Consider the following 14,380-nt stretch of genomic DNA (forward strand, 5'->3'; position numbering starts at 1 on the left):
TTCAATCAAAACTCCCAAGTATTGTACCATTTACTTATTGCAGCAAGGTTATTTTCTACTGTCAATAGATCTCAATGGCCATTAATTTCTCTGTGCACAAGGATATCATCTACGAAGAGGTGGATTTAGCTCGTGGCCATGGTGGTTATGTTATTGGAAATGGAAAGAAGAAACAAAATGGGCCTATAACACTTTATTGGGGTACACCTGAGGTAACTTGAATAGTATCCGAGGTAACTTCATCCAAAACAACCCTCTGTTCGCGATCCTATAAGAAATCCTTGATCCAACCTATTACGCGCTCAACTATACCACATGCTTCCAACTTTTGAATCAGCTTTAAATGCGGAACCTTATCGAATGTCTTTCTGAAGTAGCGTCGACTTGAACAAGTCTGTCACCCGTGGTCAAGATATCGTGAACAAAGACAGTTGGGTTTCACATGACCTCCCTTTTTAAAATACGTGCTATTCTTTTGCCAACAGATTTTGGTTATCTAAATGGCCCATTTTCGAAATGAAAATAATACAATTCAAGATTTTGCAAGAAATGGAAGTCAGATAGACCTGAAAATTACCAGGCCTTTACCTATCCCCACGCTTAAATATAGCCCATTATAACTATACGAAAGGAGTAATGCACTTGGATAGCGTAGGGCTCTTTAGGGCGCGTAGGGGTCGGAAAACCAAAGGTCCATTAGTATTCGATTCCAGGTCCAGGGAAATTATTACCCATGGAAATTTATGTGAATACAGGATATTGACAATTCACCGCTTAAATACCGTACTTTTCACTCCTTCGTAATGACATACTAACTAATATGCTCTAACCTAGCATGGATTTACTGTGTGATTACCAACCGACGGAAGTTTTGCATTTGTATGAATGTGCAGTAATTATTTTGTCATGTTCAACATTTTTATGACCGCTTGGTGCGCATTTTAGGACCCTATTGCATGCTGGTCATTGGTTATCCCCTGCTTAACACCCAAGGGGTGGCTCTCAGCGTACTGCGAACACAGATCTTCAGCTCTTTCTCGGGATAAATCTTCCCCTTAAAAGATGCTGAAAGGAATTCATGAAGTAACAATTTAAATACTTGATGAACATTATTTCCTTTGTCGTCCGGGTGATTCAAATATGGTGTGAAAATTCTACAGAGAAAAAATCATTCGCCTTGACCGGGATTCGAACCCAAATCTACCCATTTCCGGTCGATTGCTTCAGCAAATTAAGCTACCGAAATGGTTAAGTTGACCTTCTCTGAGGAAATTTCATCCCGCATTTCTATCACGCGCAATGTAAAAGTTGTGCATTGCGGGTGACTCCGTAAAGATATCACCGTGGCTACTCCTGGTATACATATATGATTAAAATATTATTTAAAATCTAAACTAAGATTTCCTTCTATTCACTTTAAACGTAATATTAAGCTCGTTCGCCAGTTTTTAATTAATGTCAATTCGTTTTCGATATGGTTTGAGGAGTGAAGAAACCTTTTTTTTTCGATTTTTCTATCCATCGCCAACTTTTCCAGCCATCCACGGTAAAATACCGACGAGTCTTTTCACCTTTCCTTGATAAGTTAATGACATCACTGACTCTTTCCTAGCAGATCACCGCTTCTCCGCTACTCCTGGTTCCGTCTCACATGATTCGTTGTCATTACACTCTAATAAGCAAATTTTTCCGACGAGGATCGGGTTCCACACAATGACTCTGAATTTTTTTGACGTCACTTACTCCTGAAAAACGGGAGACTTATTTTGCTTTTTTTCATTTTCGAAGTTATGAGAGAATGAATGAATGAGGAATATTTTTCTCGTTATAACTCATATTTTCCATCCTTGTAACGAATCATCTCATTTAACTGCGATTTCGGGTCTGAGTGAACGACTCAAATAGATCAGCTTACTGTTTCATCTAGGAATGAATGGCTTGCTCCATAAAAATTTCTCTGCGGGACAACATAAGATACCTATTCTTCCATATTTTTGAAGAGGTGAATTTTCTCGTGAAAATGAGCTCGAAGGTGTCATATGTCATGTTCATTTCGTCTATTCATGAAAGCTCTCTCTCTATTTAATTCAGATAAGGTAGGTACTTACGTTCTTCTTGTCCCCGTCCAAGCCTCCAGCCATGGTGTACGTCTTGCCGGAGCCACTCTGTCCATAGGCGAGGACACACGCGTTGTAGCCGGAGAGCAGGGCGTCCAGGACCTCGCAGCCAAGTCGCTGATAAACCTGCAACCGGAGGAAGAAAAGGCAGGGTTAAACTGAAGTAAACGAAGCCACTCTCGCTGTGACTATAATACGAGAAAAGGGGCCAAAGAGTCGCGACTAGAAGGCGTTGAAACTTTGCAGTGTGAAAGACAGTCAGATGCGATAACAGAAGTTTAAAATATCAGTGTTTTTTATCTAACGTCCAATGGGCCTTAGTTACCAAGGTACTGTTGATAGAAAAGTGGAGCGACTCCAATTATGCTTCCATCGATTCAGCAACATCTCAATCAAATTATGACATAGCCCCAATCGTATTTACGGAGATCGCGACTTGATCTTGATCTTCTTGAGACTTGATTGCCGTGGAAGGGAGGCTCGGATCTATCAACGCGAACGCGTGACGTGATATGCTAACGGGATTACGCGAAGAGATGGATGGTGGGAAAGTATATGGCACGGACATGACGCGAACGCGGTACTTCTACGTGAGATATGACCAAATTCCAATTCTTCACATATCTCATTCACTGAGAACCAATCAGCATCCCTCTAGGCAATGGGAGACACACATAGGAAGCCATAGAAGATATTCGAGTCATGTTCACACTCTCCCACTAGAAAATATACGTTAGATTTTAAACGATAGTCAATTGTTCGAGGATGTGCGCCGCTTCGTCGATTGTGTTCGCGGAGGGAATCTCCCGTCACGCGTCACTCGCGGCATAAATATCCCTTCACACTTTCACGCTGATTGCTTACCAGCATTTGTTTCGTCAATACCTGTATATTACGGCAATATTGCATCGCGGGTTGAATTAATTCAGGCGTCATATCCATTTTATACCAAATTGCGTAGTTTTAACGCGATCTGGTGATAGCATTTGGGCACACTCACTCGTAAGAAGAAAAAATACTTCAGGATTTGACCCGCGTTTGATTCTTCATATCTTTCAAGATGAATCAGATCACGTTTAAAAATGCCGAACATTTTACACTGATCAGGATTCTTTTCTATTATCATAAGTATAATGGAAATAAAGCATCAAATAGTATCAATTAACATGTATACTAATACTAGCAACGTAAGTAGGCAACCAGACCTAAAAATTTGTCTTAGAATTTGCCGTTTCAATCGTAGTCCCATGCGCAGAAGATTAAGATTACTCTTGTTTCTACACCCTTTGAGTTTGCTCTGAATTACTCAAAGGTTCTCAAACTGTGATCTAAAAGAAGGAGTGTGGAGAACTTGTGATAGAAAGATTGCTCTCAAATTAGAAAAGTTTCGATGGCTTTTGCATTTTATTTGTGCTATCAAGACCTCGGTTGGCTTTCGTTGACAATGGTTTCGCTGACATTGCGATGAGCTTCTTCAAGTCGAAGGTGATGAAACACGGAAGACTGCACTCTCAGTGAAACTGTTGTCAAAGAAAGCCAACGGACACGATGAAAACCCGAAAAAATGCAGATATCATCTGATCAATCCCGCAAAAATCTACGAACCTGGGAAAAGTATTGTCTTACCATTTCTTGGGAGGCGTAGTCTGGAGATGCCGGGTCTGAGGAATCGAAGCAGAGGTCAAAGGCGAACCTACGCACCCTCTCGCGGCTGTCGCCCTCCGCGTGCTCGGGGACCTGCGAAATAAAATTGAGAAGCGTGACAAAGATTCCACTATCAGCAGTAATTTAAAATATCAAGGAAAGAAGTACGCAAGTGAAGACCCTTTGATGCATATCTTAGGGAAATACGAGGGCTGTCTTTTAAGATAGGGCCGTTGTGCTGTACACTGTAGTACTAACCCCTACGCTTTACTGTGGATCTTTAAAATGCTTAAGATTATTGAATCGCCCGCCGCGTGTGAGATTCGGTCGGTGATACGATTTTTGACTACAAGAAACATGTCGGCTGACAGACATTCACCGCCAGCTTTGTGAAGTGTATGCTGCTAATGCAATGAGCTGAGGTAAAGTGCGGAAATGATTCCGAGAATTCGAATATGGCCGCGAAAATGTTCACGATGACGATGACGATCGCTCAGGACGCCATCTTTGATCAAAAACGTCGTTGTAACGCAAAATCATGGCAGCGGTATTCTGGGACAGGTGCGGCTCTTTGGCACTTTATGACACGAGGAATGACGATCAACTCAGAAGCCTACTGTGCAACCATTGCCAAGCTCCGACGTGGTATGCTGAAAAATGGAACCATACTCCCCCACGACAACGCAAGGCCTTACACCGCTGCTGGGGCCCGCGAAATGATTGACTGTTTTGGCTGGGAAGTGTTGGATCACCCACCGTTCAACCCCGACCTTGTTCCGAGTGATTTCCACCTTTTTCGGTAGTTTAAAAATTATCTTGGCGGAAAGCGCTGCAATGACGACGAAGACGGCCGTGAACTCCTGGTCATCAGGGCAGGCGGCAAACTTCTTTGAAGAGGGGTTTCAAAACTTAGTTTTAAGGTAAGATAAGTGCCTAAACAAAAAAAGGAACTATGTAGATAAATAAAAAAAGTATGAAAATTATGAAAATAAATGAATTTTGAAAAAATAGTTTATTTTATATAAAAAACGGCCCTTACTTAAAAAACAGCCCTCAGACCCTTAAAAAACTCATTCACCAATTGTAAAGCAAAGTGGATATGCCATCTAGGTAAATATAGAGGCGAAATGTAAAACAATGCGGATGCAAAACTGAGAGTTATCAGAACGGTGGAATAAGTAAATAAATCATATATTTCGATGCCACATCATTTGTAAGCAATGCATACTCTGTTTGACACGATAGGTCCTGTTGTGGCCGAAGATATACATAATCAAAAAAATACTGATTGAAGCTTTTCAACACCTACTATACGACTATAGTTAAGTGAAAGTTTTATGGCCTAAAAGAAAAAAAAGAAAATAGTTCATATTTACCTTTAAGTTGGTCACTTCCACGTAATCTTCCCTGATGCGAACGACTGATCGACCTCTCTCTAACAGCTCCCTGCAAACGAAAAGAAAATGGTTCATAATAAAATACAGGGAAAGACAGTGGGAATGGATGATAGACGGACTAAATCAAGGCAAGCAAATTAAATGCCATGAGGCATTTTATCTTAGTTTTTACGATTTTATTAAGTTTATTTCACAATAAAAAGTTATGGTACTTTTTCACAAAATTTGTTTAAGACGACCGGTTTCGTCGCAGAGGCGACATCTTCAGGTACAGAAATGGTTATTTTTATAGTTATTTTGTTGTTTATTCGTTGCTATTACGCGTTGGTAGGGGAGGGTTGCGATGGGGCTGGAGCGTTACTCAAATTCAGGGGAATTTCCAAGAGGGGGGAATAGTTGACAAAAATATTTTAATTTGCTAAAATTCCATTCCTGATGTGTTTCCTAATCTGCAACTCCTCCAAGCAGTCCATCCTTCTTCCCTCTTCCCCAAGGTGGAGAATTTCCGGAAAAAAATCGCTCCTGTGGTCACTCTCCCATAGGTGTTTCGCGAAATACGATTTGTCTATCTCCCCGTTTCTTAAATGCCTTCTGTGTTCCTCTGTTCTTACTCGGAACGAACGTCCAGTCTGGCCTATGTAACAGGTCTCACAGTCACTGCACTTGAGTCTGTAAATGCCACTTCTATCATTTATGTCAATTTTATCTTTCGTATTGCATAATAACGCCCTTAAATTAGATGTGTTATATTTGTGTTGTGTGATGTTTTATTTTCATGGCGAGATTCTCGGCAGAGAGGGGGATGTTGAGTGCTCTGTTTAACATGGAATGAAAGGCGGCTAACTTATGAAAGGGGTGATGGCGGGAGTCGGAGGGAATGACATGGTCGGTGGTAGTTTCTTTCCTGTAGATTTTGAAGTCGTAGCCTTTCTCCGTGGTTGAATCAACTTTATTCCATATAAATAAAAACTACGTTAATTTTCAATTAAATTATAGTGATGTTGTAACATGTGTAACCAGTCCCGACAACTCGATCTGAGAGACACCTAGAGTGACTAAAGTGGGCGAGGTTGCTTAAAGGAAGTTTCACAGATACTAGGCACGCGATTGAAATCAAACGCGCAAATCGCCGCGTTTCACCGAGTTTTCTTAATGTCACTAACTAGTCTATTTGTTTGTCGGGCCAGGCAAAATCTTGAGCTCAAATTTGACTGACTTCCCGATTGACTACTGCAGGAAACTTTTCGGTGCATTTCGGAATCATATGGCATGCTTTCTTACGCTATTTTGAGTTCTGCAGAGGCAGTATGAGCCGCCATTTTCGACTATTAACATGAGCTTCTCCCGATGGTAATTCCATCTCTTGGCGAAGATTCTCACTATGTGTCTGCCGTGCTTAGCCTAAATATCTCATAAGCGGCATAATTTTTAACGATTTGTGTTAATTCAAAACTGTTTCCGGCTATTAGGTGCTGAGCGAACGTAATCAATCGATTTTAGTAAAAAGAATACTATGGAAAAAACAATTATCTTAAAAAACATGTTTTAATTTAAACTAAAATGAACAAAATGTGGCTATAATTTTTAAAAAATAATTTAAGTACCCATGTTTGTTTTTAAAATTTAAAATATAAAAAAATCGCGTGCTTCCTTGGCCCACGTTCAAATTTTATAGATGAAAGACGAACATGTTGAAAACCAAAAAAGTGGTGTGCATCGATTTCAATGTCATAAATCTAAGTCTTTCTTCGAAAATATTTATACATTTTTAAGTTAAAATTTTAAATACACGATGAATTTATATTAAGACAGTGTCAAATGTAATACAAATGCGCACCACGTTATTGGTTTTTCATAAATAGTCTCGTTAGTTTCTTAACGTTAAAAATTTGGCGGGGGAACTTGGGTCGAAGCAGATTGGTTTATTTTCATCTTTAAAGTTCGAATTAAGACGTGAGGTTTTAAATTAATTTTTAATTTATTGTAATATTTCATCTCGTACTCACCACATCGTTAATGGAGTTTTCAGTCAATTTCGACGTATTGAAGATAATTTTAGCGTCACTTATCAGTTCAAAGATCGGAAAAAAAATGTTTCTGTATCTCCGGGCGTCGGACACCCACCAACTGGACGCACGCGAGAAATTCTGCCCTTTCAACCGGATACCTTCTTTGAGATATGTGATCGGATATAGCCATTGTGAATTAAAGAAGCACTTAGGATAATACTGCACGTAACTGCACCAGATTAAGAAAGCGAGAAAGAAAAAATCTCTCCTTTGAGAAAAAAATCCCTCCGCAAGAGTTGGAAGGAGTTGACCGCCTACAGGCAGCCAACCCCCTTCCTCTCCTGTAAAGACATCAGCCACGGCGACCACCCAGACCTACAGCGATTATATTCCCACATCCAAAGAATTCACTAACGAATACTCCCATTGTGAAGGCCTGTTTACACGGTACATTTACACGTGCGGGTTAAAGTCTAAACGTATGAACGCGAGAATGAACGCCAAAATGTAACCACCCAACTTGTGCGAACGCATGCACAGAAAATAGAACCTGTTCTAATTTGGTTCATGCGTTCGTACACGTTCCGTTCCGGTCCACAAAAATCATTCACGCAAACGTACATTAACTCGAACGTGTTAATGTGTCGCGTAAACAGGCCTTTAGACTTGATGGCTGTATTACGCTAAGTACACGATTATACAAACTAGAGATATGGTTTAAAAAATGTTGTTTCTTTCTCCCGTGGGCGTTAATTTTTATGAACATGGCATGCTGATTTTACGCTAAATGTATTTTAATGGCCATATTTCAATTATTAGAGTTGGCTGAAGGTTCATTTTCATTGAAAAAACGTCGTTTAGCCTCATGGACGGTAGTTATGAACCATCAATTGAGATATTACGGTGTGGTGCCTGAGGTTTAAATTCATCTTAAATTGTATTTTTAAGACATCTTAACAAGTCGTTTTTTTAAAACTATATTTAACTTCCTCTTGCAATCGACATTTTTCTCGCACCACCGACCATCATCACAGAAATGCTTGAAATATATATATATATATATATATATATATATAAATAGTTCAAGTTAATAACGATAAACACAGAGACACAAAAAAGAAACACTCACATTGAAAAAATAAACTCGTCGAAGCTATCGAAGCACTTCAGGCTTCTTCGTCAGCTGAAGTATGAATGGTGAGGAAAGGAGAGGGTTGGAAGAGGGAGAAGAGGGGTAAGGGGAGAGGTGTATGGGGAGGGGGAGTTAGGAATAGGGGTTAGGATGAGACGTTCAGACCTGGAAGGCTATTGGCTTGAAAGTGCCAAATGCAAGCCAATTCGAGGGTGTGGAGGTTGAGGGCGGAGTCGGTGGGAGGGAGGGAGGCAATAATGGATACTATTTCGAAGTGTATATATATATATATATACTACTTCATTCATTCACACGACGCCTTAAGCGTAAACATACAAATAAATTCACAGGTAAGGAAAGAAAGGGATAGGAACATGGAGGTTCTGGGTTCGAGTCCCAGTCAGGCCGCATTTTTACCCTCTGATTTCTGGCTTTTTTCCACCTACCACAGCACCGTTGTCCTTGTCCTTTTTCTATTCCATGTTCCTATCCCTTTCTTTCCTTACCTGTGAATTTATTTGTATATATATATATATATATATATATAAATCCCGCTATCATTTTGGCACCCGTTAATGAGCAAGTTGCATTCAATCTGGCGTCCGAGTGTAATTTGGCGGCCGTATACCGGACGCCGGATTACAAACGTGTAAAAATCGCTGGAATCGACTAATTACATCATGTAGACCCCATTTCCGAAAATTAGTATGGACGCCAATTTGTTAGCAGCATGTGAAAATTTCGTATATTATTAGTTCGGCATAATTACGGGCCGAGCGGCGCTGACCGCGGTGAATACCGTGCCCCCGAATATCTCCGTGCAGTCTTAGCAGCAAGTAGCGTCCACTGCTTGGCAACACCGCTCTGCCTGGTTCTGCTATGCATTTCTCTTGCCCAAGCCTCTTCGAGGAGTTTTGATCCCTCGGCTGACTGCGCGGTAGCCGAGTGCGCGTCATCCCGCGCTACCGCTCCAGTTTTTACTTGGTCCAAAGTCAGTTAAAAGGACTGGCGCTCTGGTAACTTCAATAGCAACATTACTGCTATCACGGTATTTTAATGGGCACTAAAATAATTCTTTGGGGGGCTTTGAGTAAAATAAATTAGGATTAGTGTATCAGGAAAGCCGTATTTTCAGTATTAATATTTTGCGCAAAAAATGAAGAGAAATAATGAATGCGACTGATTTTACTATCCTCTAAAAGTATAATTGGATACCTATGTTCTTAATCATATAACCACTCGCATATTTTCTTGATTACAATAAAATAAAAGAAGGCCTAATAGCAGAGGGAGGAGGCAGGGGAGGAGAGACTCACGATCTGAAGGTCCCCGCATGTCCTATGAATAGAAAAACTAACGCTGTATTCGTGGGAACGCAAAATAAGAGCGATTCTCAGACGAAGGGAAGGCAGGAAGCTTGAAAAAATAAATGAAAGTCAAAGAGCAAAGGAAGGGGGAAGGGGAGGAGTGACTCATGATTTTGAGGTTCCCGTATGTCGTATGCATCGAAAAAGCAACGCTATATTCGTGGGAACGTGAAATACGAGCGGTTCGCAGCCTAAGGGAAGGCAGGACGATTGAAAAATAAAAGAAGGCCTAAGAGCAGAGGGAGGGGGCAGTACAGGAGAGACTCAAAAGATCGAGGTTTCCTTCGGTCATATGCGTCGATAAACAAACGCAAATTCGTGGGAACGTGAAATATGAGCGCTTCCCAGACGAAAAGAAAGCAGAACGATTGAAAAAAAGGCCAAAAAGCGAGGGAAGGTGGCAGAGGCGGAGTGACTCGGGATCTCAAATCTATTTTTATTTCGTTGGAAGGGGGCAAAGCGGGAGGACGTAGGAGAAAATGTAGGTGCGTGGAAGGGGTTCCCCTAGACTGGTAACAAATATTTATTTTATTTTATGCAATGGTTTTGAGGTTTATTGGGTAATTCATGTCCATTTTGTACAAGTACCTACGCATAATACTCACGTGTTTTGAGTGAAAAGCAAATTAGGTGAATATCAATTCAAAAATGAATGAGATACGAGATAACATTAAACACGTCGATCTTAAAAAACATTAGTGATTCATTTTATCTATACGTCAGCGTCAGTAACATAGTCTGATTATGTAGCAATTCTATACGGCGCATCTACAGTTTTATCTACCACTCTACAGGTTTGGGTGTTAGACGATTTAAGTAAGATATTCTGGAATTATGCTCCAACGTAACCACTTGTAAGAGCTGTTTGTTCCTTAACTTACGTAGAAAAACCAACGAAACTTGAAATTGCAATCCATTAATCATAGAAACTTGTACCACTGTTATTTATGCTCCTAATACTTGTTCTGTAGGAAGAATGATCTCGTCACTAACGTCAGATTTTCTCTCATAGCATTTGTATTTCGATAAAAAATAATTGGCGAGAATTACAAACATTCGCTTTTCTCATTGTAACAATAGTAGTAGATCTACAAGCCAAAGTAATTCCGGGGTGGCTGTGAACCGAAGTGCTTTCTTCGTGAGGCATTGGTTCTTAGTCCTTTTACTAACTCATTCTTTGGAATAGTTAAACATTTCTTCCCACGGCTCCGCAACCCTTTGGCCAAGACTAACGCATCATATACATAAGAGAACGAAATTTATTCAGCTGGAAATAGAAATATATTTTGAAAAATCAGAGCCTCATTTCCTGAGGATCTCATCCACATTTAATGATGCGTCTTATTTCATTACAAGAAAATGGATAATTTGGAAAATCAAGCCGGTTTTTTCTAGAGCATGAAACCTCAGAGGCTCAATTAATCTTACTTATTGCGGATTCAATTTATTTTCGAATTTAATGAATTTGTCGTGACAAAAAGAACTAATTAGCAGCATTTCACTCGTAATAATGAAAGTATTCTCGAAGATGGAAATTAAATTAGTTTTTAATTGGTTGAAGATTCCAAAGGTATTCTTCTACATAGCCCTGAAAAATTCGGAAATAATATTTTTACTACGCACGTACGGCAAATGTGATTCATTTATTCCATTTGCTCGCAGAATGTCAGTAGCGGCATTCATAGGAAACAAGCAAATAATATCATGTAGACCCCACTGTTTAGCCTTCAGATATTATCAGCAACATAAAAATTATGTATTTTTTTAACACTTCGTGATTTTAATTATAATCAATGTTGAAAAATTCACACAAAATAAGATAAAGGGATAAGTTGAAATAATAGATTGAACTGGAGGATAATAGCATAAAATTGTCACTTAAATCCTGCTAATAGTTCCAGTTTCAAAAATTCTTATAGACCAAGTTCCACGATTTAAGTTTCGATGGCATTTAAAATGCTTCATTTGTACTCCTATTTTCCGCCTTTCATTTCAATGAATTTCATTCCATTGATTTTCAGTCACATATCACATTCTTAAATCGGTTTATCACAATTCTCTCTTACAAATGGAGTCGTTATTTTGAATTAGAAAAGAATCTTCCAAGTACACCCATGCCTCGTATAGCGCAATTCCGATGTAGCGAAAATTAATTCTTCGGGGAAACAACCCCACGCAGTGTAGCCTAATCAAAAAAAATTTAACGCTCCCTCGATAAAAGGTTAACTTGCGCTAAGTACGCACGAAATTGCTACAATATTACGCATATTAATAGTACTGCTTGCCTCAAATCTTTTTTGTTTATACATTATTCGAAATCCATTGCTGAGCAATGGCCAAAAGCATTACTCGTCATTGAGTCCATATAGCCGGCCTACCGAAGTAGTTTATCTCGTATCCTTAACAGAATGACAATTGTTAATTTAGATCATTAACTATGCCTGGAGCTAGTGGAAGTGAGTTAAAAGAAAGTAATAAGGTTTGAGACATAATTTTCGTCATCATAGGCTATCGGGCGATTGACTTCCAGGGAGAGGGTCTACACTTCAGCCCTCAAGGTCATCGGTAATCACGGGGGAGAAATAGAGGGGTGGTGGAGTTGCGTTTGAAAAGCATCAACACACAAAAGGGTCTACTATAGAGTCTCAAACACAAAAGCTTCGTTCCCTCTCAGCAGTCTTAGGCCCTCCGCGTCTCAGGAATACAGTTCCGCAGCAGAAGGTGATTTCGATAAAGCCATAAAGAGTAAACGTCCAGAGAAAAATGGCAAAAAACAGGAATGCAGGTAGAAAAATCAAGAAGTTATCAAGGAAAACCATAAACCTAGAAGAGAAATTGTAAGAGGTAAATTGCTTTGAAAATGGAGAGCTTGAAAGCGATATTGCGCGGAAGGTTAAACTCGCGATGTCTTATTCTGAATAAAGACGAACTTAAAACATTAGTGATCTCAGCCGCACCCACTTCCACCAAGCGCTCGGCACATACGGAAAGTTCATTTTGAAATACGAAAAGGCAAGGTTGGTAATCGCTCCGAGACATTTAGTGAAAAATCCGGTTGCTTTCAGTGTTTTACACGGCAAGCAGGTATTTTCAGTGCGGCGATATCAGGTGAATCTGCGAGTGTTGATTGCGGAGTCGCCGAAACATTTTCTGATGAACTCCAAGCTGTGATTGAAAGTGGCTCCTTTCTTCCTCAACTAGTTTTTAGTGCTGACGAGACGATATTGTTTCGGAAAAGAATGCAATCTCGTTCATTCATTTTAAGGGAAGGAAAACTGCGTCAGATTTCAAGCCATTTAAAGACTATTTCACGTAGCTGCTAATGCCTAATGGGACTTCAAATTTAAGCCAGCTCTGATTTTACATTCACACACTCGGCGAGCAATGAAATGGTATTCAAAATTAGCAAAAGCCTGGTATTCGGATGAGCGAAAAAGGGGCCTAGATGAGGCAGTAATTGTTCCTAGGTTGGTTTGAAAATTTTTCAACTGCCGGCAATGCGTTATGAACCCCTGAGATAGCAGAGGTTAGCCCCCCCGAACAACAGGAGGGAATTTCTAAAGCTCGTACGAATTTTTTTTACGTGAACAAAAATCTTTGAATGCATGCTTTTGAATGCATGATCTTTAAAGCTATTTTAAATTATAAATGTTTTTATGAAAAAGGTTTTCTAAAGTTATTAATAGGAATAGATATGGTTTAGAGGAAATTCAATACCCAATGCCTATTCCAGCAGGAACGCATCCCTATATTCCCATTGTGAAAACGCTCTCATATAACGCAATTTTTGTACAGCGCAAAGACCCCAAGGAACGCATCCCTTGCGCTATACGAGGCATGGGTGTAATGAAGGTTATTTTCGTTTCCTTCGCAGGTAAGGTTTAAAAATCACTACAACACCATAATCAGTTTTGCACCAATTTTTAAAATATCACTCAGCCACTTCCTTACCGAAAGAAATGCTCTTATAAGCAGTTGATGATCTGTACTCCTTTTCCCTCTCCTTTCTCAACGATTTTCGCCAATATATCAGGTGAACGCGATTTGTCCAATTTTTTTGCTAATGATCTCCAAAGCCATTTTTTCCATACCGTTTATTGCATTGGCAAATTCCTTTTCCTCAGCAGCAGAGAAATAGGAAGTCAAACCCCATCACCCTTACTTGGGCGTTGAGATGTGTGTCATTTCCCCAGGGTTCCAGAGACATGTCCTTGTACAGTACTCCTAGGAATGCGGTAAAACAAGGCTGTCCACGAGTAGTTTTGTTCTCGATTGAAGATCATTTAAAGAATATTCAAGACCTTCAATTGAATAGGTTTGTCCAGCGCCCTCCTGAGTTTTTCGTATACATACCGCCATTATCTACAGCTGAGCAAAAAGGTTACGTTGAAGGAATATTTAAGCTATTGATTAGTGAGGTTAATATATATAATAAGTATCTCCATGTCATTTTCATTAATTTTCAGGAAAATACGTAGTAAAGTCAAAAAGCCGTTTAATGTAATGAAAGAGTAATTTAAAAAGCGCTGGATACTGTCGAATATATTAAATAATTACTAGCAAGACCCCTATAGGAGTAGTAGATTCCAGCTGGAGCTAGTAGAAAGTAAATAAAAAAAGTAAAATACAGCTTGTGAAAGGCGTTAATTCACTCTAGCTATAGCGGAATATAAATAAAAAGTTATTTTGTCACATTAAAGAATTATTTTTACTC

The 14,380-nt window shown here is 39.6% G+C and overlaps 1 protein-coding gene across 1 annotated transcript in view; it reads right to left on the reverse strand.

Annotated features, from left to right (window-relative positions):
- LOC124168410 overlaps positions 1–14,380 on the reverse strand; it is a 193,735-nt gene that overhangs the window by 123,554 nt on the left and 55,801 nt on the right. The window contains exons 2-4 of the mRNA XM_046546626.1: positions 5,138–5,207; positions 3,744–3,854; positions 2,109–2,243 (exon numbers count right to left, since the gene is read on the reverse strand). Coding sequence (XP_046402582.1) covers positions 2,109–2,243; positions 3,744–3,854; positions 5,138–5,207 — 316 coding nt within the window. The remainder of the gene's footprint in view (positions 1–2,108; positions 2,244–3,743; positions 3,855–5,137; positions 5,208–14,380) is intronic.

Source organism: Ischnura elegans, chromosome 11 (assembly GCF_921293095.1).
Source record: "Ischnura elegans chromosome 11, ioIscEleg1.1, whole genome shotgun sequence".
Lineage (NCBI taxonomy): Eukaryota > Metazoa > Arthropoda > Insecta > Odonata > Coenagrionidae > Ischnura > Ischnura elegans.